The following is a 20,870-nucleotide window of genomic DNA, read 5'->3' as shown; positions in this document are numbered from 1 at the left end:
GTTTAAGTTTTTGTTTGTGTGTAAGTTTTTGTGTGTGTGTGTAAGTGTGTGTGTGCGTGTAAGATTTTGTGTGTGTGTGTAAGTTTGTGTGTGTGTGTAGTTTTGTGTGTGTGTAAGTTTTGTGTGTGTGTAAGTTTTTGTGTGTGTGTGTAAGTTTTTGTGTGTGTAAGTTTTTGTGTGTGTGATGTGTGTGTAAGTTTGTGTGTGTGTGTGTAAGTTTTGTGTGTGTGTGTAAGTTTTTGTGTGTGTGTGAGTGTTTTGTGTGTGTAAGTTTTTGTGTGTGTGTAAGTTTTTGTGTGTGTGTGTAAGTTTTTTATTTGTGTGTAAGTTTTTGTATGTGTTTAATTTTTTTTGTGTGTGTAAGATTGTTTGTGTTAGTCAGTTTTTGTGTGTGTGTATTTTTTTTTGTGTGTGTTTGTAGTTTTTTGTGTGTGTGTGTGTGTAATTTTTTGTGTGTGTGTGTAAGTTTTGTGTGTGTGTGTAAGTTTTTTTGTGTGTGTGTGTGAGTTGTGTGTGTGTGTGTGTAAGTTTTGTGTGTGTGTAAGTTTTTGTGTGTGTGTGTGTGATTTTTGTGTGTGTGTAAGTTTTTGTGTGTGTGTAAGTTTTTGTTGTGTGTGTGTAAGTTTGTGTGTGTGTGTGGTTTTTGTGTGTGTGTGAGTTTTGTGTGTGTGTAGTTTGTATGTAAGTTTTGTGTGTGTGTGTAAGTTTTTGTGTGTGTGTAAGTTTGTGTGTGTGTGTGTGATGTAAGTTTTTGTGTGTGTGTAAGTTTTTGTGTGTGTGTGTAAGTTTTTGTGTGTGTGTAAGTTTGTGTGTGTGTGTAAGTTTTGTGTGTGTGTTAGTTTTTGTGTGTGTGTTAGTTTTTGTGTGTGTGTGTGTAATTTTGTGTTTGTGTGTGTAAGTTTTTGTGTGTGTGTGTTAGTTTGTGTGTGTGTGTGTTTAAGTTTTTGTGTGTTTGTGTAATTTTTTGTGTGTGTGTAAGTTTTTGTGTGTGTGTAAGTTTTTGTGTGTGTGTAAGTTTTTGTGTGTGTAGTAGTAGTTTTTGTGTGTGTGTAAGTTTTTGTGTGTGTGTAAGTTTTGTGTGTGTGTAAGTTTTGTGTGTGTGTGTAAGTTTTTGTGTTTGTGTGTGTAAGTTTTTTTGTGTGTGTGTAAGTTTTTGTGTGTGTGTGTAAGTTTTTGTGTGTGTGTAAGTTTTTCTGTGTGTGTAAGTTTTTGTGTGTGTGTAAGTTTTTTTGTATGTGTGTAAGTTTTTGTGTGTGTGTGTAAGTTTTTGTGTGTGTGTTAGTTTTTGTGTGTGTGTAAGTTTTTGTGTGTGTGTGTGTAAGTTTGTGTGTGTGTAAGTTTTTGTGTTTGTGTTTGTTTTTGTGTGTGTGTAAGTTTTTGTGTGTGTGTAAGTTTGTGTGTGTGTGTGTAAGTTTTTGTGTGTGTGTGTTTGTGTAAGTTTTTGTGTGTGTGTGTAAGGTTTTTTTTGTGTGTAAGTTTTTGTGTGTGTGTAAGTTTTTGTGTGTATGTAAGTTTTTGTGTGTGTGTAAGTTTTTGTGTGTAAGTTTTTGTGTGTGTGTAAGTTTTTTTTGTGCGTGTAAGTTTTTGTGTGTGTGTAAGTTTTTTTGTGTGTGTAAGTTTTTGTGTGTGTGTAAGTTCTTTTGTGTGTGTAAGTTTGTTTGTGTGTGTGTGTAAGTTTTTGAGTGTGTGTGTAAGTTTTTGTGTGGGTGTCAGTTTGTTTGTGTATGTTTAATTTTTTGTGTGTGTGTGTAAGTTTTTGTGTGTGTGTCAGTTTCTGTGTGTGTGTAAGTTTTTGTGTGTGTGTACGTTTTGTGTGTGTCTGTGTAAGTTTATTTGTGTGTGTGTATTTTTTTGTGTGTGTGTGTGTATGTTTTGTGTGTGTGTGTACGTTTTTGTGTGTGTGTAATATTGTGTGTGTGTGTGTAAATTTTTGTGTGTGTGTATGTTTTTGTGTGTGTGTGTAAGTTTTTGTGTGTGTGTATGTTTTTGTGTGTGTGTAAGTTTTTGTTTTCGTGTCAGTTTTGTGTGTGTGTGTAATTTTTTGTGTGTGTGTGTGTGTGTAAGTTTTTTCGTGTGTGTAAGTGTTTGTGTGTGTGTAAGTTTTTGTGTGTGAGTGTAAGTTTGTGTGTGTGTGTGTGTGTAAGTTTTTTTGTGTGTGTAAGTTTTTGTGTGTGTGTAAGTTTTTGTGTGTGTGTGTAAGTTTCTGTGTGTGTGTGTGTAAGTTTTTGTGTGTGAGTAAGTTTTGTGTGTGTGTGTGTGTAAGTTTTTGTGTGTGTGTAAGTTTTTGTGTGTGTGTAAGTTTTTTTGTGTGTGTAAGTTTTTTTTTGTGTCTGTGTAAGTTTTTGTGTGTGTGTAAGTATTTTTGTGTGTGTAAGTTTGTGTGTGTGTGTAAGTTTTTGTGTGTGTTTAAGTTTGTGTGTGTGTGTGTAAGTTTCTGTGTGTGTGTAAGTTTTAGTGTGTGTGTAAGTTTTGTGTGTGTGTGTGTGTAAGTTTTTGTTTGTGTGTAGGTTTTTTTAATTGTGTTAGTTTTTGTGTGTGTGTGTAAGTTTGTGTGTGTGTGTGTGTGTAAGTTTTTGTGTGTGTGTAAGTTTTTGAGTGTGTGTGTAACTTTTTGTGTGTGTAAGTTTGTATGTGTGTCTAAATTTGTGTGTGTGTTTAAGTTTTTATGTGTGTGTAAGTTGTTTGTGTGTGTGTTAGTTTTTGTGTGTGTGTATGTTTTTGTGTGTGTGTTTTTGTTTTTGTGTGTGTTAGTTTTTTTGTGTTTATAGTTTTGTGTTTGTTTTTCACTTTTTGTGTGTGTGTAAGTTTTTATGTGTGTCTAAGTTTTTTTGTGTGTTTGTAAGTTTTTGTGTGTGTAAGTTTTTTTGTGTGTGTGAGCTTTTGTGTATGTGTAAGTTTTTGTGTGTGTGTAAGTTTTTATGCGTGTGTAAGTTTTTTTTTGTTTGTAAGTTTTTGTTGTGTGTGTGTGTGTAAGGTTCTGTGTTTGTGTGTAAGTTTTTGTGTGTGTGTGTAAGTTTTGTTTGTGTGTGTATGTTTTTGTGTGTGTGTGTATTTGGTGGTGTGCTTTTTTGAGTTTGTGCGCGGTTTAGTGTTTGTGTGTGTGTGTAAATATTTGTGTGTGTTTATCAGTTTGTGTGTGTGTATGTTTCTGTGTGTGTGTATGTTTTTGTGTGTGTGTACGTTTCTTTTTTTGTTCAAGTTTTTGTGTGTGTGTGTAATTTTTTGTGTGTGTGTGTAAGTTTTGTGTGTGTGTAAGTTTTTGTGTGTGTGTGTGTAAGTTTCTGTGTGTGTGTAAGTTTTTGTGTATGTGTGTAAGTTTGTGTGTGTGTGTGTGTAAGTTTTTGTGTGTGTGTGTGTAAGTTTTTGTGTGTGTGTAAGTTATTGTGTGTGTGTAAGTTTGTGTGCGTGTGTGTTTGTAAGTTTTGTGTGTGTGTGAGAAATTTTGTTAGTGAATTTAATTTTTAGTTTGTGTATGTGTGAGTTTTTTTTTGTGCGTGTAAGTTTTTGTGTGTGTGTAAGTTTTTGTGTGTGTGTGTGTGTAAGTTTTTGTTAGTGTGTAAGTTTTTGTGTGTGTGTAATTTTTTGTGTGTGTGTGTGTGTTTAAGTTTTTGTGTGTGTGTAAGTTTTTTTGTGTGTGTAAGTTTTGTGTGTGTGTGTGTGTGTGTAATGTTGTGTGTGTGTGTGTGTAAGTTTTTGTGTGTGTGTAAGTTTCTGTGCGTGTGTGTAAGTTTTTGTGTGTGTGTAAGTTTGTGTGTGTGTAAGTTTTTGTGTGTGTGTAAGTTTCTGTGCGTGTGTGTAAGTTTTTGTGTGTGTGTGTAAGTTTTTGTGTGTGTGTAATTTTGTGTGTGTGTGTAAGTTTTTGTGTGTGTAAGTTTTGTGTGTGTGTAAGTTTTTGTGTGTGTGTGTAAGTTCGTATGTGTGCGTGTAAGTTTTTGTGTGTGTGTAAGTTTGTGTGTGTGTGTGTGTGTATAAGTTTGTGTTTATGTGTTATTTTGTGTGTGTGTGTTAGTTTTTGTGTGTGTGTGTAAGTTTTTGTTTGTTTGTAAGGTTTTGTGTGTGTGTGCTATTTTTTGTGTGTGTGTGTGTGTGTACGTTTTTGTGTGTGTGTATGTTTTTTGTTTGTTTTTATTTTTTTTTTTTTGTTTTTTTTTTATTTTTTTTTTGTGTGTAAGTTTTTGTGTGTGTGTAAGTTTTTGAGTGTGTGTAAGTTTTTTTGTTTGTGTAAGTTTGTATGAGTTTGCGTAAATATTTGCGTGTTTGTGTTATATTCTTTGTGTGTGTCAGTTGTTTTGTGTGTGTAAGTTTTTTTATGTGTGTGTAAGTTTTTGTGTGCGTGTATGTTTTTGTGTGTGTGTATGTATTTGTGTTGTGTGTGTGTAAGTTTTTGTGTGTGTGTGTAAGTTTTTGTGTGTGTGTATGTTTTTGTGTGTGTGTATATGTTTGTGTGTGTGTGTAATAATTTTTTTTTTTTTATGGTTTTGTGTGTGTGTAAGTTTTTGTGTGTGTGTAATTTTCTTTTTTTGTGTAAGTTTTTTTGTGTGTAATTTTCTTTGTGTGTGTTACTTTGTGTTTGTGTGTAAGTTTGTGTGTGTGTGTCTAAGTTTGTGTTTGTGTGAGAGTTTGTGTGTGTGTGAAAGGTTGAGTGTGTGTGAAAAAGTTTGTGTGTGTGTAAGTTTTTGTGTGTGTGTATTTTTTTGTGTGTGTATGTTTTTGTGTGTGTGTAAGTTTTTGTGTGTGTGTAAGTTTTTGTGTGTGTGTAAATTGTTGTGTGTGTGTTTGTTTGTGTGTGTGTGTGTATGTTTTTGTGTGTGTCTGATTGTTTGTGTGTGTATGTTTTTGTGTGTGTTTGTGTACGTGTTTGTGTGTGTGTAATTTTTTGTATTTGTGTATGTTTTTTTGTGTGTGCGTGTAATTTTTTGTGTGTGTGTAGTTTTTGTATGTGTGTAAGTTTTTGTGCGTGTGTAATTTTTTGTGTGTGTGTGTAAGTTTGTTTTTGTGTGTAAGTTTTTGTGTGTATGTAAGTTTTTATGTGTGTGTAAGTTTTTGTGTGTGTGTAAGTTTTTGTGTGTGTGTGAGTTTTTGTGTGTGTCTAACTCTTTGTGTGTGTGAGTTTTTGTATGTGTAAGTTTTGTGTGTGTGTGTAAGTTTTTTTGTGTGTGTTAGTTTTTGTGTGTGTGTGTAATTTTTTCTGTGTGTGTGTAAGTTTTTTTGTTTGTGTTATTTTTTGTGTGTGTGTCAGTTTTTGTGTGTGTGTCAATTTGTGTGTGTGTGTTAGTTTTTGTGTGTATGTTAGTTTTTGTGTGTGTGTAAGTTTTTGATTGTGTGTGGGTTTGTTAGTTTTTATATGTGTGTGTAATTTTTTGTGTTTGTGTATGTTTTTGTGTGTGTGCGTAAATTTTTGTGTGTGTGTCTACATTTGTGTATTCTTGTATTGGCTTGAGTGTGTTTAATTAGTTGTGGTCGTTCAGTTGCTTGTGTTAGTGCAATGGTTTGAGAGTGTTCATGTCGTTATGTGTGTGTAAGTGTTTGTGAGCTTGCAAGTTTTTGTGTGTGTGTATGTTTTTGTGTGTGTGTTATATTTTGTGTGTGTGTGTGTATTTTTTTATATTTGTGTAAGTGTTTTTGTTTTTGTAAGTTTTTGTGTGTGTGTAAGTTTTTGTGTGTGTGTGTAAGTTTTTTTGTGTGTGTGTGTGTTTTTTCGTTTTTTTTTGTTTTTTTGTGTAAGTTTTTGTGTGTGTTTTTGTTTGTGTGTAAGTGTTTGGGTGTTTATTAGTTTGTGCTTGTGGGTGTAAGTTTTTGTGTGTGTTTGTGTGTAAGTTTTTTTGTGTGTGTAAGTTTTTTTGTGTGTGTGTAATTTTTTGTGTGTGTGTGTAAGTTTTTGAGTGTCTGTGTGTGTGTAAGTGTTTGTGCGTGTGTGTATGTTTTTGTGTGTGTGTATGTTTTTGTGTGTGTGTATGTTTTTGTGTGTGTGTATGTTTTTGTGTGTGTGTAAGTTTTTGTGTGTGTGTAAGTTTTGTTAAGTTTGTTGGTTTTGTGTGTGTGTGTGTGTGTGTGTAAGTTTGTGTGTTTGTGCGTAAGTTTTTTTGTGTGTGTATGTTTTTGTGTGGGTGTTTAAGTTTTTGTGTGTGTGTATGTTTTTGTGTGTGTGTATGCTGTTATGTGTGTGTAAGTTTCTGTGTGTGTATGTGTAAGTTTGTGTGTGTGTGTAATTTTCTGTTTGTTTGTGTCTAAGTTTTTGTTGGTGTGTGTAAGTTTTGTGTGTGTGTGTGTTTGTATTTTTTTTTGTGTTGGTAAGTTTCTGTGTGTGTGTTATTTTTTGTGTGTGTGTGTGTGTGTAAGTTTCTGCTCGTGTGTGTGTAAGTTTTTGTGTGTATGTTAGTTAGTTTGTTTGTGGTTGTAATTTTTTGTGTGTGTGTATGTTTGTGTTGTGTCGTATTTGTTTGTGTGTGTGTATAATTTTGTGTGTGTGTGTATGAGGCGGTTTGTTTGTTTGTGTTTTTGTGTGTTTGTATGTTTCTGTGTGTGTGTTTATGTTTTTGTGTGTGTGTATGTTTTTGTGTGTGTGTGAGTTTTTTGTGTGTGTATAAGTTTTGTGTGTGTGTAAGTTTTTGTGTGTGTGTAAGTTTTTTTGTCTGTGTGTAAGTTTTTCTTGTGTGTGTGTAAGTTTTTGTGTGTGTGTAAGTTTTTGTGTGAGTGTAAGTTTTTGTGTGTGTGCGTGTAAGTTTTTGTGTGTGTGTAAGTTTTTTTGTGTGTTTGTAAGTTTTTTTGTGTGTGTAAGTTTTTGTGTGTGTGTAAGTTTTTTGTGTGTGTAAGTTTTTGTGTGTAGGTTTTTGTGTGTGTGTGTACATTTTTGTGTGTGTGTAAGTTTTTGTGCGTGTGTGTAAGTTTTGTGTGTGTGTGTAAGTTTTTTTGTGTGTTTTAATTTTTTTGTTTGTGTAAGTTTTTGTGTGTGTGTGTAAGTTTTTGTGTTTGTGTAATTTCTTGTGTGTGTTTAAGTTTTTTGTGTGTGTGTAAGTTTTTGTGTGTGTGTATGTTTTTGTGTGTGTGTAAGTTTTTGTTTTTGTTTAATTGAATTTTTTTGTGTGTGTAAGTGTGTGTGTGTGTGTAAGTTTTTGTGTGTGTGTAATTTTTTGTGTGTGTGTAAGTTTTTGTGTGTGTGTGTAAGATTTTGTGTGTGTGTGTGTGTAAGTTTATGTGTGTGTGTGTGTAAGTTTCTTCGTGTGTGTGTAAGTTTTTGTGTGTGTGTAAGTTTTTGTGTGTATGTGTAAGTTTTGTGTGTGTGTGTGTAATTTTTTGTGTGTGTGGGTGTTTGTTTTTATGTTTACGTTTTTGTGTGTGTGTAAGTTTTTGTGTGTGTGTGTAAGTTTTTGTGTGTGTGTGTATTGGTTTGTGTGTGTGTATGTTTTTGTGTGTGTGTTTAATATTTTGTGTGTGTGTAAGAGTTTGTGTGTGTGTAAGTTTTTGTGTGTGTGTAAGTTTTTTTGTGTGTATTAGCTTTTGTGTGTTTGTGTGTGTGTTTGTTTGTGTGTGTGTGTATGTTTTTTTGTATTTGTAAGTTTTTTTGTGTGTGTGTGTGTAAGTTTTTGTGTGTGTGTTAGTTTTGTGTGTGTGTAAGTTTTTTTTTGTGTGTGTAAGTTTTTGTGTGTGTGTGTAATTTTTTGTGTGTGTGTGTAAGTTTTTGTGTGTGTGTAAGTTTGTGTGTCTGTGTGTAAGTTTTTATGTGTGTAAGTTTTTGTGTGTGTAAGTTTTTGTGTGTGTGTGTAAGTTTTGTGTTTGTGTGTTAGTTTATGTTTGTGTGTATTTTTTTGTGTTTGTGTGTGTATGTTTGTTTGTGTGTGTAAGTTTGTTTGTGTGTGTATTTTTTTGTGTGTGTGTAATTTTTTTTGTGTGTGTATGTGTTTGTGTGTGTGTATATTTTTGTGTGTGTGTGTGTGTAAGTTTGTGTGTGCGTGTGTAAGCTTTTGTGTGTGTGCGAAAGTTTTGTGTGTGTGTGTGTAATTTTTTGTATTTTTGTAAGTTTTTGTGTGTGTGTAATTTTTTGTGTGTGTGCAAGTTTTTGTGTGTGTGTAAGTTTTTGTGTGTGTGTAATTTGTTTTGTATGTGTGTAAGTTTGTGTGTGTGTAATTTTCTGTGTTTGTGTTATTTTTTGTGTGTGTGTATGTTTTTTTGTGTGTTTAAGTTTGTTTGTGTGTGTGTAAGTTTTTTTGTGTGTGTGTAAGTTTTTGTGTGTGTGTAAGTTTTGTGTGTGTAATTTTTTTTTTGTGTTTATGTTTTTGTTTGTGTTTGTAAGTTTTTTTGTGTGTGTAAGTTTTTGTGCGTGTGTATGTTTTTGTGTGTGTGTTAGTTTTTGTGTGTGTGTTAGTTTTTGTGTTAGTGAGTTTTTTTTTGTGTGTGTAAGTTTTTGTGTGTGTGTAAGTTTTTGTGTGTGTGTGTAAGTTTTTGTGTGTGCGTAAGTTTTTGTGTGTGTGTAACTTTTTGTGTGTGTGTAAGTGTTTGTGTGTGTGTAAGTTTTTGTGTTTGTGTGTAAGTTTTTTTTTGTTTGTGTTATTTTTTTTGTGTGTATTATAATTTGTTTGTGTTTGAGTTTTTGTTTGTGGGTGTAATTTTTTGTGTGTGCGTAAGTATTTGTGTGTGTGTGTAAGTTTTTGTGTGTGTGTAACTTTTTGTGTGTTTGTTTTTTTTTGTGTGTTTGTTTTTTTTTTTGTGTGTGTGTAAGTTTTTTTTTGTGTGTAATTTTTTTTGTGTGTGTAATTTTGTGTATTTGTTTCAGTTTTTTTGTGTGTTTAAGTTTGTTTTTGTTTTTAAGTTTTTGTGTGTGTGTAATTTTTTGTGTTTGTTTATATTTTTTTTTTTTTGTTTTAGTTTTTGTGTGTGTATATGTGTTAGTTTATGTGTGTGCGTGTAAGTTTTTTTTGTGTGTGTGTAAGTTTTTTTGTGTGTGTGTGTAACTTTTTATGTGTATGTAAGTTTGTGTGTGTGTGTGTTATTTTTTGTGTGGGTGTTAGTTCTTGTGTGTGTGTGTGTTATTTTTTATGTTTGTTTAAGTTTTTTTTTGTGTGTGTAAGTTTTTGTATGTGTAATTTTTTTTATGTGTAAGTTTTTTTTGTGTGTGTTTGTTTTTGTGTGTGTGTTTGTTTTTGTGTGGGTTTTTGTTTTTTTGTGTGTGTGTATGTTTTTGTTTGTGTGTAAGTTTTTGTGTGTGTGTGATTTTTTGTGTGTGAGTGTAAGTTTTTTTGTGGTTGTTTAAGTTTTTGTGTGGTTGATAGTTTTTGTGTGTGTGTAAGTTTTTGTGTGTGTGTGTGTTTTTATGTTTTTGTGTGTTTGTGTAAGTTTTTGTGTGTGTGTATTCTTGTTTTTGCGTGCGTAAGTGTTTGTGTGTGTGTGTGTATTTTTGTTTATGTTTTTCAACTTTTGTGTGTGTGTAAGTTTTTGTGTGTGTGTGTAAGTTTTTGTGTGTGTGTGTAAGTTTTGTGTGTGTGTGTAAGTTTTTGTGTGTGTGTAAGTTTTGTGTGTGTGTGTAATTTTTTGTGTGTGTGTAAGTTTGTATGTGTGTGTATGTTTTTGTGTGTGTGTGTAATTTTATTTTTGTGTGTGTAATTTTTTGTTTTTGTGTGTGAGTTTTTTTGTGTGTGTAAGTTTTTGTGTGTGTGTGAGTTTTTGTGTGTGTGTAAGTTTTGATGTGTGTGTGTGTAAGTTTGTGTGTGTGTGTGTGTAAATTTGTGTTTGTGTGTAAGTTTTTGTGTGTGTGTATGTAAGTTTTTGTGTGTGTGTAAGTTTTTGTGTGTGTTTAACTTTTTTTGTGTTTGTTAATTTTTTTGTGTGTGTGTGTAAGTTTTTGTGTGTGTAATTTTTTGTGTGTGTATGTATAATTTTTTGTGTGTGTGTGTGTGTTAGTTTGTGTGTGTGTGTGTAAGTTTTTGTGTGTTTGCAATTTTTTGTGTGTGTGTGTAATTTTTTGTGTGTGTGTATTTTTTTGTGTGTTTGTGTGTGTAAGTTTGTTTGTGTGTGTTAGTTTTTGTGTGTGTGTGTAAGTTTTTTTGTGTGTGTGTAAGTTTGTGTGTGTGTGTAAGTTTCTGCGTGTGTGTTATTTTTTGTGTGTAAGTTTTTGTGTGTGTGTGTAATATTGTGTGTGTTTCTTAGTTTTTGTGTGTGTGTATGTTTTTGTGTGTGTGTGTGTGTGTAAGTTTGTGTTTGTGTGTGTAAGTTTGTTTGTGTGTGTAAATTTATATGTGTGTGTAAGTTTTTGTGTGTGTGTGTAAGTTTTTGTGTGTGTGTTAGTTTTTGTGTGTGTGTTAGTTTTTTTTAGTGTGTGCGTGTGTTAGTTTTTGTGTTTGTGTAAGCTTTTTTGTGTGTGAGTAAGTTTTTTTGTGTGTGTGTGTACGTTTTTGTATGTGTGTAAATTTTTGTGTGTGTGTAGGTTTTTCTGTGTGTGTAATTTTTTGTGTGTGTGTAAGTTGGTGTGAGTGTGTAAGTTTTTGTGTATGTGTAAGTTTTGTGTGTGTGTGTAAGTTTTTGTGTGTGTGTAAGTTTTTTTGTGTGTGTAAGTTTTTGTTTTTGTGTAATTTTTTGTTTGTTTTTAAGTTTTTGTGTGTGTGTGTAAGTTTTTGTGTGTTTGTAAATTTTTGTGTGTGTGAGTGTAAGTTTGTGTGTGTGTGTGTGTGTGTGTAAGTTTTTGTGTGTGTATGTGTAAGTTTTTGTGTGTGTGTGTGTGTAAGTTTTTGTGTGTATGTGTAAGTTTTTGTGTGTTTGTAAGTTTTTGTGTGTGTGAGTATTTTTTTGTGTCTATGTGTGTTTTTGTGTCTTTGTGTGCGTGTTAGTTTTTTTGTATGTTTTAGTTTGTTTGTGTGTGTGTAAGTTTTATGTGTGTTTAAGTTTGTGTCTGTTTGTTAGTTTTTTTGTGTGTGTGTGTGAGTTTGTGTGTGTGTGTGTGTAAGTTTTTGTGTGTGTGTGTAAGTTTTTGTATGTTTGTAAGTTTTTGTGTGTGTGAGTAAGTTTTTGTGTGTATTAAAGTTTTTGTGTGTGTGTGTGTGTAAGTTTTTGTGTGTGTGTGTAAGTTTTTGTGTGTGTGTAAGTTTGTGTGTGTGTGTAAGTTTTTGTGTATGTGTAAGTTTCTGTGTGTGTGTAAGTTTTTGTATGTGTGTGTGTAAGTTTTTGTGTGTGTGTAAGTTTGTGTGTTTATATGTATGTTTTTGTGTGTGTGTGTAAATTTTTGTGTGTGTGTATGTTATAATGTGTTTGTTAATTTTTATTTTTGTGTATGTTTTTGTGTTTTTGTGTAATTTTTTGTGTGTGTGTAAGTTTTTTTGTGTGTGTAAGTTTATGTGTGTGTGTTTACGTTTTTGTGTGTGTGTAAGTTTTTGTATTTATGTAAGTTTTTGTGTGTGTGCGTGTAAGTTTTTGTGTGTGTGTGTAAGTTTTTGTATGTGCGTAAGTTTTTGTGTGTGTGTAATTTTTTGTGTGTGTGTGTAATTTTTTTGTGTGTGTGTAAGTTTTTGTGCGTGTGTAAGTTTTTTTTTGTGTGTGTAAGTTTTTGTGTGTGTTTAAGTTTTTGTGTGTGTGTGTAAGTTTTTGTGTTTGTGTGTAAGTTTTTGTATGTGTGTTAGTTTCTTTGTGTGTGTCAGTTTTGTGTGTGTGTAAGTTTTTGTGTTTGTGTAAGTTTTTGTGTGTGTGTTAGTTTTTATTTGTGTGTAATTTTTTGTGTTTTTGTATGTTTTTGTGTGTGTGTGTAAGTTTTTGTGTGTGTGTAAGCTTTTGTGTGTGTGTGTAAGTTTTTGTGTGTGTGTGTGTAAGTTTATGTGTGTGTAAGTTTTTGTGTGTGTTTATTGTTTTTTTTTTTTCTTAGTTTTTGTGTGTGTGTAAGTTTTTATGTGTGTGCGTGTGTAAGTTTTTGTGTGTGTGCGTGTGTAAGTGTTTTTTTGTGTATTTGTTTGTTTTTGTGTGTTTGTGTAATTTTTTTTGTGTGTTTTATTTTTTGTGTGCGTGCGTATGTTTTTGTGTGTGTGTGTGTAATTTTTTGTATGTTTGTAAATTTTTGTGTGTGTGTAAGTTTTTGTGCGTGTGTGTAAGTTTTTGGTTGTGTTTAATTTTTTGTATGCATCTAATTTTTTTTGTGTGGTTAAATGTTTGTGTGTGTGTATTTGGGTGTGTGTGTGTGTAAGTTTTTGTGTGTTTGTTATTTTTTTTTTGTCTTCTTGTTCTTGTGTGTGTGTAATTTTGTTTGTTTGTGTAAGTTTTTGTGTGTGTGTAAGTTTTTGTGTGTATGTAAGTTTTTGTGTGTGTGTAAATTTTTGTGTGTGTGTGTGTGTAAGTTTGTGTGTGTGTAAGTTTTTGTGTGTGTATGTGTAAGTTTTTGTGTGTGTGTGTGTAAGTTTGTGTGTGTGTGTAAGTTTTTGTGTGTTTTTTATTTTTTGTGTGTGTGTGTTAGTTTTTGTGTGTTTGTAAGTTTTTTTTTGTGTGTGTGTTTTAGTTTTTGTGTGTGTGTAAGTTTTTGTGTGTGTGTGTAAGTTTTATGTGTGTGTAAGTTTGTGTCTGTGTGTAAGTTTTTGTATGTGTTAGTTTTTGTATGTGTAATTTTTTGTGTGTGTGTGTAAGTTTTTGTGTGTGTGTAAGTTTTTGTGTGTGTGTAAGTTTTTGTGTGTGTGTATGTGTAAGTTTTTGTGTGTGTGTGTTTTTATGTTTGTTTTTTTGTTTAATTGTGTGTCTGTGTTTTTTTTTTTGTGTGTGTGTATTTGGTTGTGTGTGTGTATTTTTTGTTTTTTTTGAATGTTTTTGTGTGTGTGTGTGTGTACGTTTTTTTGTGTTTGTGTTAGTTTTTGTGTGTGTGTGTTAGTTTTTTTGTGTGTGTGTGTATGTTTTTGTGTGTGTGTAAGTTTTTGTGTGTGTGTAAGTTTTTTTGTGTGTGTGTATGTTTTTGTGTGTGTGTGTATTTTTTTGTGTGTGTGTATGTTTTTGTGTGTGTGTAAGTTCGCGCTTTTGTTAAATTTTTTGTGATTGTAAGTTTTTTTTGTGTGTGTAATAGTGTTTGTTTGTTGTAAGGTTTTGTGTGTGTGTAATTTTTTATGTGTGTGTGTAAGTTTTTGTGTGTTTGTAATTTTTTGTGTGTGTGTGTGTAAGTTTGTGTGTGTGTGTGTGTGTAAGTTTTTGTGTGTGTATGTGTAAGTTTTTGTGTGTAAGTTTTTGTGTGTGTGTGTAAGTTTTTGTGTGTTTGTAAGTTTTTGTGTGTGTGAGTCTGTTTTTGTGTGTCTGTAAGTTTTTGTGTGTGTGTGTGTGTGTAAGTTTTTGTGTGTGTGTAAGTTTTTGTGTGTGTGTGTAAGTTTTATGTGTGTGTAAGTTTGTGTCTGTGTGTAAGTTTTTGTATGTGTAAGTTTTTGTATGTGTAAGTTTTGTGTGTGTGTGTGTGTAAGTTTTTGTGTGTGTGTAAGTTTTTGTGTGTGTGTAAGTTTTTGTGTGTGTGTAAGTTTTTGTGTGTGTGTAAGTTTGTGTGTGTGTCTAAGTTTTTTTTTGTGTGTGTGTAAATTTGTGTGTGTGTGTGGATGTTTTTATGTGTGTGTATGTTTTTGTGTGCGTGTGTGTATGATTTTGTGTGTGTGTGTACGTTTTTGTGTGTGTGTAAATGTTTGTGTGTGTGTGTAAGTTAGTGCGTGGATACGTGTTAGTTTTTGTGTGTGTAAGTTTTTGTGCATGTGTAAGTTTTTTTGTGTGTGTGTAAGTTTTTTTGTGTGTGTAAGTTTTTGTGCGTGAATAAGTTTTTGTGTGTGTGTAAGTTTTTGTGTCTGTGTAAGTTTTTGTGTGTGCGTGAGTTTGTTTTGTGTGTGTAAGTTTTTGTGTGTGTGTGTGTAAGTTTTTGTGTGGGTGTAAGTTTTTGTGTGTGTGTAAGTTTTTGTGTGTGCTTATGTTTTTTTTTGTGTGTGTAAGTTTTTGTGTGTGTGTGTAAGTTTTTGTGTTTGTGTAAGTTTCTGTGTTTGTTGAATTTTTTGTGTGTGTGTTAATTTTTGTGTGTGTGTGTAAGTTTTTGTGTGTTTGTAAATTTGTGTGTGTGTGTGTGTGTAAGTTTGTGTGTGTGTGTGTGTAATTTTGTGTGTGTGTATTTGTGTTAGTTTTTGTTTTTGTGTGTGTGTTATTTTTTTTGTTTGTGTGTAAGTTTTTGTGTGTTTGTAAGTTTTTGTGTGTGTGTGTAAGTTTTTTGTGTGTATGTTAGTTTTTGTGTGTGTGTGTGTGTTTAAGTTTTTGTGTTTGTGTGTAAGTTTTATGTGTGTGTAAGTGTGTGTCTGTGTGTTAGTTTTTGTATGTGTAAGTTTTTGTGTGCGTAAGTTTTTGTATGTGTGTGTGTAAGTTTTTGTGTGTGTGTAAGTTCTAAGTGTGTGTCTAAGTGTGTCTAAGTGTGTATCTATATCATTCCCATTTTGAAGTTGGAAAATATAAAATATGAATTTTTTGTGTTTCAAGTTTGTTTCATGACATTCTAAGAGATGTAAAAAAAAGTTTAAAAAAATGTTGGAGGGGCGGTGGGGGGGGGGTTGGAGGGAGGGTGGAGGGATAGGGGTTGGAGGGATATTGGAGGGATAGGGTTGAGGGAAAGGGGTAGGACTTGGGGCCCAAGTATCAGAAGAAATTGTTTGTCTAGTATGCATCTCAAATCATCGTGGTATGCATATTCTCATGATGATGCCATAAAAATGCCCCGAAATATGTCACTTTTAACACCTATAAAAAATTCAATTGATAAATCGAATGTGCTTGAACTTGTTCCAATTCAATGGAATGAGCCTGTTACGATATTGTGACGCTTAACATCAGTTGGGCAATGTCCCAGAAACAATTCATTGGATGTATTTCTAAAATCATAATATGTTCAATTGCTTGTTGGTTCAGTCGATTAACGTGTCGTTCTTTTACCTTAGAAAATCATGGGTCTCACGTTCGATTCCTACATCAAACACAAATTTCATATAAATCAATGGGAAGATACTTAGAATGTAAAAAATCGTATCATTGGAAAAGAAAAATATCATCATTAGAGTACAATAAAATGACATCAATAAAAAAAATATTAAAATTAAAAAAAAATTAATGTAATTATGTAAATTAATTAATAAATTAATTAATTAATTAAATTAATTATCTAAATTAATTAATAATAAATTAATTTATGTAAATTAATTAAACAAATTAGATTACAGAAAGAATTTCACAATTTCATACAAAGGAAACGAATCACTACCATGAAAAACACGCACGACTTTTAACAGAAACATCACGCACTTTGAACAGAGATCAGCACGAATTTTCACGGTAGTTGAATCAGGCCATTACACTGTCTGCTTGTATTGGCGGGATTGCTGTCTGCTACTTATCATTATAGCTACATTGGGTACCTGTCTTGTACCTATCGTCATAGCTATATGGGGTACCTGTCTTGTACCTATCGTTATAGCTATATTGGGTACCTGTCATGTACCTATCGTTATCCGGGTTGCAGCGGTAGCTAGCATCCGGGTTGCAGCGGTAGCTAGCAACCTAGTAAGAGACAATCACCTCCAATGTTAAGAAATATAAAACCCCCCAACTCCTAAAAAAAGAGTCAGATCAAAACAAAAAGTACACCATTAGAACCGCCTTGTCCGAATCCTCTATAAAGCAAACTTACCGCCCTTTGGCTTGAATAACAAAGAAAATATATTGGCTTGAAAATCAAGAAAATTGACTTTTACCACGTTATTCTCCACAAACGGGATATTTTTTTCTTTCCGCTTTTTTTTCCTGCTCAGCTAGCTAGGAACTGGAAAATCATAGAGAGCTGTATAATAGCTCATTTTAAAGGAAATTGCAACATCTAGTCACTTTTGTAATTAAAAATAATATACTTTTTAAAGTAGAATCAATTTTGTCAAAAAAATTGCATTTTTGATGTATTTTCATACAGCAGTCTTTTCAAAGATATGTGAATTTTGAAGCAATCAAACAGTTCATGGTAATGAACTCTATACCCCACAATGCATTGTGACAGTTGTGAGCAGATAAAGACAAAATACCAATTGAAGAGTCTAAGATCCCTTTCAAATAAGAAAGGTTTTGATGTAATGATGGCCACGATTTTAGAACATCTACAACACTACATACCCAAAGATGACAGAGAACAACTAATTCAATGTACAGGGTGGAAGGAGGATGTCATAGATTCATTCTTTGTCTGTGATTACTGTGCTGGGAAAATGTTGAAAAGTCAGGAGAATGTCCGATCAGTATTAAATAACCTTCATATAGACTGTGCACCGGAATGTATAAAGTGTTTAAATAATTTTGAAATGGCAATGATTCGATTTGTAATGCCTTGTCTTACGATCGTCAGATTATGGCAAGTAACTGCATTGAAGAGACATAGAACAGAACTTGTTGACTCTCTTAAGTGGAGAATAGTATATCTACCTGTTGATGTGCAAGCAAATGCAGATATTCAGCCTGAAAAACTTCTTAACATTGATAGTTTTGTAGTCATTGTCAATGGTCAGCCTACTTACAACAAGAATGTTTGGACTGCACTAATAGATCTGAGAAAAGTCCATGAAGCACTGTTGTGGTTAAGAGAGAACAACAGTCTCTATAAAACAATACATGCATACACCCTAGAAGATTTAAATAAAATACTTGAAGCACCTCTTGCTGAAAAAACGGTTGGTGTTGATAATTTACCTGAAATATCGGAAGCTGCAATCCTTCAGAAACTGACAGAAAGCGCAAAATCTACATTGGTTGAACATTTTTCTGTCCTGCCTCTCAATTCAGCGGTTCCAAAAGACTTCATTGAAGATTTTAAGCAGATGAAAGATCTTGGTACTGACCAATTTCAAATCAAGAAACTAAAAGGTGAGAGCGAAGACTTATTTCAGGAAGAACTGGATCTAAAAGTGTTTCCAAATCTTTTCCCGAAAGACAAATATGGCTTGCGTGACAAGGCAAGACCTTTTCGGATTAGGAATGCAGAATATTTTAAATCAAGGCTTCTTAGCAGACATACTAAGTTTCGTCTTGACAAACAGTTTCTTTTTCACAGCTTCCAATTGCAAGAATTCTCTTACATGTGTAATAGCGTCGGTCATATGTTGCAGACTGTGAAACCAAATCAAAATGCTCGTCAATTTATTGACAGGCTTCATTCCCGTTATGGAGAGATGGAAGCGACTTTGTTTTCTGTTCAATCAAAAATCGGAGGATCTCAGCAGTATTTTCAATCTCTTTCCTATAAAGTAAAGTCAATGATTGAGCAATTGGGTCCACCGACTTTGTTTCTGACAGTTTCATGTGCTGAGTGGTACTCTCCTGAATTTATTGACTATTTACGGACTGTCCATAAGAACTTAACTGGTGTAGCAAAAATGACCCCAGCAGAGTTGACGTGTCTAGATCCAATTGCAGTTTCCATGCACTTTGACAAATAATGGACACCTATATTTAATGAGCTAATTTGTTCAAAGACAAATCCTTTGTTTGGTAAAATTAAGGATCATTTCTGGCGTATCGAGAATCAGAAACGAGGTGCGCCTCATGTACACTGTGTTTTGTGGATTGAAGATACTCCTATTATTGGGAAATCAACAGCATCTGAAGTGATTCAGTATATCAATAGTATTATAACTTGTGAAATACCAAATAGATTGACTAGTCCAACTCTTAACAAACTGGTCAAAGACCATCAAGTACACCACTGTAATAAATACTGTCAAAGAAAATATAAGAGAAAAAGAGGAAGATGGGTTACGTATTGTAAGTTTGGCTTTCCTCGTCCTACAAATGAACGAACAGAATTATATGACATCCTTGACTGCTTGGCTCATGGTACAAACCGTAAAAAGCCAAGAAAAAGAATATATCATCTGCTTCGAAGAGATGACGAGCGTTATATAAATGACTATTCTCCTGCGTTACTTATTGCTAATCAAGCAAACATTGATGTCCAATATATTGGCCATTTGGGCTCTAAATTACCGTATTACATTACCGATTACATGACAAAAGCAGAGAGTGTCGAAATAGAAGCAATATGGGAGGAAGTAAATAATGCATGCAAAAGTCTTGGTCAACGAACTATGTCCAACTTGTTGAAGTCCATAAAAACCCGTCAAGTTGGAGCAGTTGAAGCTGCTGATAGGCTTCTTGGTACTAAATTGTATAGTATTTCTAGGCAATTTAGATATATTGACCTTGCGAAAAAAGAGCGAGGTGAAGAGGACACTGAGAAGGTATGAGGAGCTTGAAAAGCTTGCTAAAAACGATCCACAGAGTAGTGATTTGTACATTGCCCACTGGGTTATTGATATCTACCCTAAAAGACCGGAACATATGGAAAATATCAGTCTTTTTCAGTTATTGTCTTGGTATGAACGGGAGCGTAATGGTACTGATGATAATATGATGTTAACTGACGGGTCCTTCTACCTCAGAAAAAGGCTTTTTAAACCGTATATCCTGCAGCACAGAAAGGTAAACCCATTTGAAACTGACGAGAAGAAAAATGCTTACTATGGAGATCTTTTAAAATTGTTTAAACCTTGGAGAAATGAAAATAAACTAGTAGTCAGTGGAAATAGCAACTACGAAACCTACTGTGTTGAAAGCGTAAACTATTCCGACATGGTAGCTTACCACGAAAAATTTGTTGTTAAGAGGAAACGCGATATAGAATTTGAAGAAAGGGTCCGAGAACGTGCAAAAGAAATTCTGAAGGCAGAAAATATTGATGAAAACATTGAAGATGACCCAGAAAATGCAATTCAGGGAGGAGTCATTGACAGAACAGCAGATGCTATGGAGGATTTGTTAGACGCAAACAAACAGATTTTAAATGGTGACACCGAAGACAGGTTGAAAAATTATTATGAGTCGCTCAATATTGATCAAAAGAGAGTTGTTGACAAAATCTTAGACTCAGTTACCAAGCGGAATGGTGCAACATCTTTGAAGTTGATTGTATCTGGATCTGGGGGTACAGGAAAATCTAGCGTTATCAGTGTCGTGAGAAGACTACTTTGCAACAAGTTCAAGAATGAAGATTGTCTCGTTGTAGTTATGGCACCTACTGGTATTGCTGCACATAGCATAAATGGTTTAACAATACAAAGTTGTTTAAGTTTAGCTATTGATCAGGAAAACACCACAAAATACACACCTCTCTCCACTGAAAAACTTCTTACTTTGAGAAAGACACTTAAGGAGACAAGACTTTTTATTATTGATGAAATTAGTATGGTTTCGTCTCTTCTTTTAACCTCCATTCATTTAATACTATCAGAAATATTGGCTGTTGATTTTTCAATGGGTAATGCTAACTGCGTATTTTTGAGAGATTTTCTTCAATTAAGACCAGTAAGTGGCAATCCTCCTTATATGCCTCTCACACGACTAGAAGTAAAAAACAAGATCGGGTCAGTTGGTATTTCTAACCTCTGGCATCTATTTGAGTATGAGGAACTAAGCATAAATGGGAGACAAAAGATGGATAAGAGCTGTGCTAATACACTTTCTGAAATTAGACAAGGGTTTTTCACTGGGGAAAATTTTAATAGTTTTTACAAGAGAAAAATTAGAAGCTCCTAGAGAGCTTCAAATGACAAAATAATAGATCTTTACTAAAAATTGTATGAAGAGGGAAATATACATGTCATTCTTATGCCCACCAATGAAAATTGTATGGTAGTTAACTATTTACTTCTTAAAAAAAGCTGCTAAGACTACGTTAAACTTTCTGAAGTTTATCGACTCTCTTCAGTTGTTGACGACAAACGAATCGAACAGAAAGCAGCAAACACTGTTTTAAGCTTTGGCAACGACAAAAAAAGAAGAGCCGGTTCTTTCATGAGCTTGTTACTTGCAGTAGGTACACGTGTAATGCTCCAAAGAAATATTTGGGTTGCTAAGGGGCTAGTAAATGGATCAATGGGAACAGTAACAAGCTTCAAGTTGCTACCAAACGAAGAAATAATTGGAGTTCTTGTAAAATTTGATGGACTGGAACTTCCGGTTGAAATTGGCAGAGAAACCGTGCGCTTTGAAGTTTTGAAGCAAGTCTTTTTTACGCGAAGACAGTTTCCTCTTCAACTGGCCTTAGCCATTACAATACACAAGTCCCAAGGACTAAGTTTACAGTGTGCAATTGTTGACGCAGGTAATCGTTGCTTCGGTCCAGGTATGTTGTACGTTGCTTTTTCCCGTGTGACCACTAGTGCAGGTTTACATCTAGTAGAATTTGATAAGACAAAGATTTATTGCGATGTTGATGCTTTAATTGAGTACAACCGTTTGAGACAAATTTATAGAACAGATCTTCCATTGTTTGAGTTCCAAGAAAGGCAACTCAGAGGTACACCAGATGAAGTATGTATAACAAATGAAGTAAACTCTAAAGGACAACAGACTCAAGGAAAAAAAAATTCCATTTTTGGAGGTCCCAGAAAAAGAATGAGAAGCCCTTCAGTTGAAGAACCCTTATTAATAGAAATTTATCCCAAAAATAAGAAAAGGATAACTAGTGTCGGACTGGTGGTGTCAACAAAAGAGAAAAAATTAAATATTAATGCGAAACTTGATCACAGTGATATATTTCGTGTCATTCTACCGGTCCAAGATCGTCAAGAACAACACAAAAATGCTAAAAATGCAAATGCACCAGCAAGTGCATATGTTACTCTTGATAGTAATAGAAAGATATCAAGAATTATACATGCTGACTGGAATCAAGCAGAAACTAATATATTTCTATCTGGATACGCAGGCAGCCAATGCTTTGCCATGGTAATCGCAAATATTGTCCGAGCTGCTATTATACCTCCAAGGCAATGGAATAAAAATATTCTGAACAGAAACATAATTGAAGGGGA

General features: G+C 33.5%; 1 protein-coding gene across 1 annotated transcript in view; it reads right to left on the bottom strand.

Annotated features, from left to right (window-relative positions):
• Positions 1–20,087: 20,087 nt before the first annotated feature.
• The window catches only part of LOC148949095 (cytoplasmic dynein 2 heavy chain 1-like), a 161,140-nt gene continuing 160,357 nt past the window's right edge, over positions 20,088–20,870 (bottom strand). The window contains exon 18 of the mRNA XM_089093804.1: positions 20,088–20,229. Coding sequence (XP_088949930.1) covers positions 20,088–20,229 — 142 coding nt within the window. The remainder of the gene's footprint in view (positions 20,230–20,870) is intronic.

The sequence above is a fragment of the Artemia sp. Qi Xiang Cuo genome, chromosome 8 (genome assembly GCF_049724085.1).
Source record: "Artemia sp. Qi Xiang Cuo chromosome 8, ASM4972408v1, whole genome shotgun sequence".
Taxonomy (NCBI): Eukaryota; Metazoa; Arthropoda; class Branchiopoda; order Anostraca; family Artemiidae; genus Artemia; species Artemia sp. Qi Xiang Cuo.
Note: the sequence above shows the minus strand (reverse complement) of the source record. Positions and strands in the feature narration are given on the sequence as shown.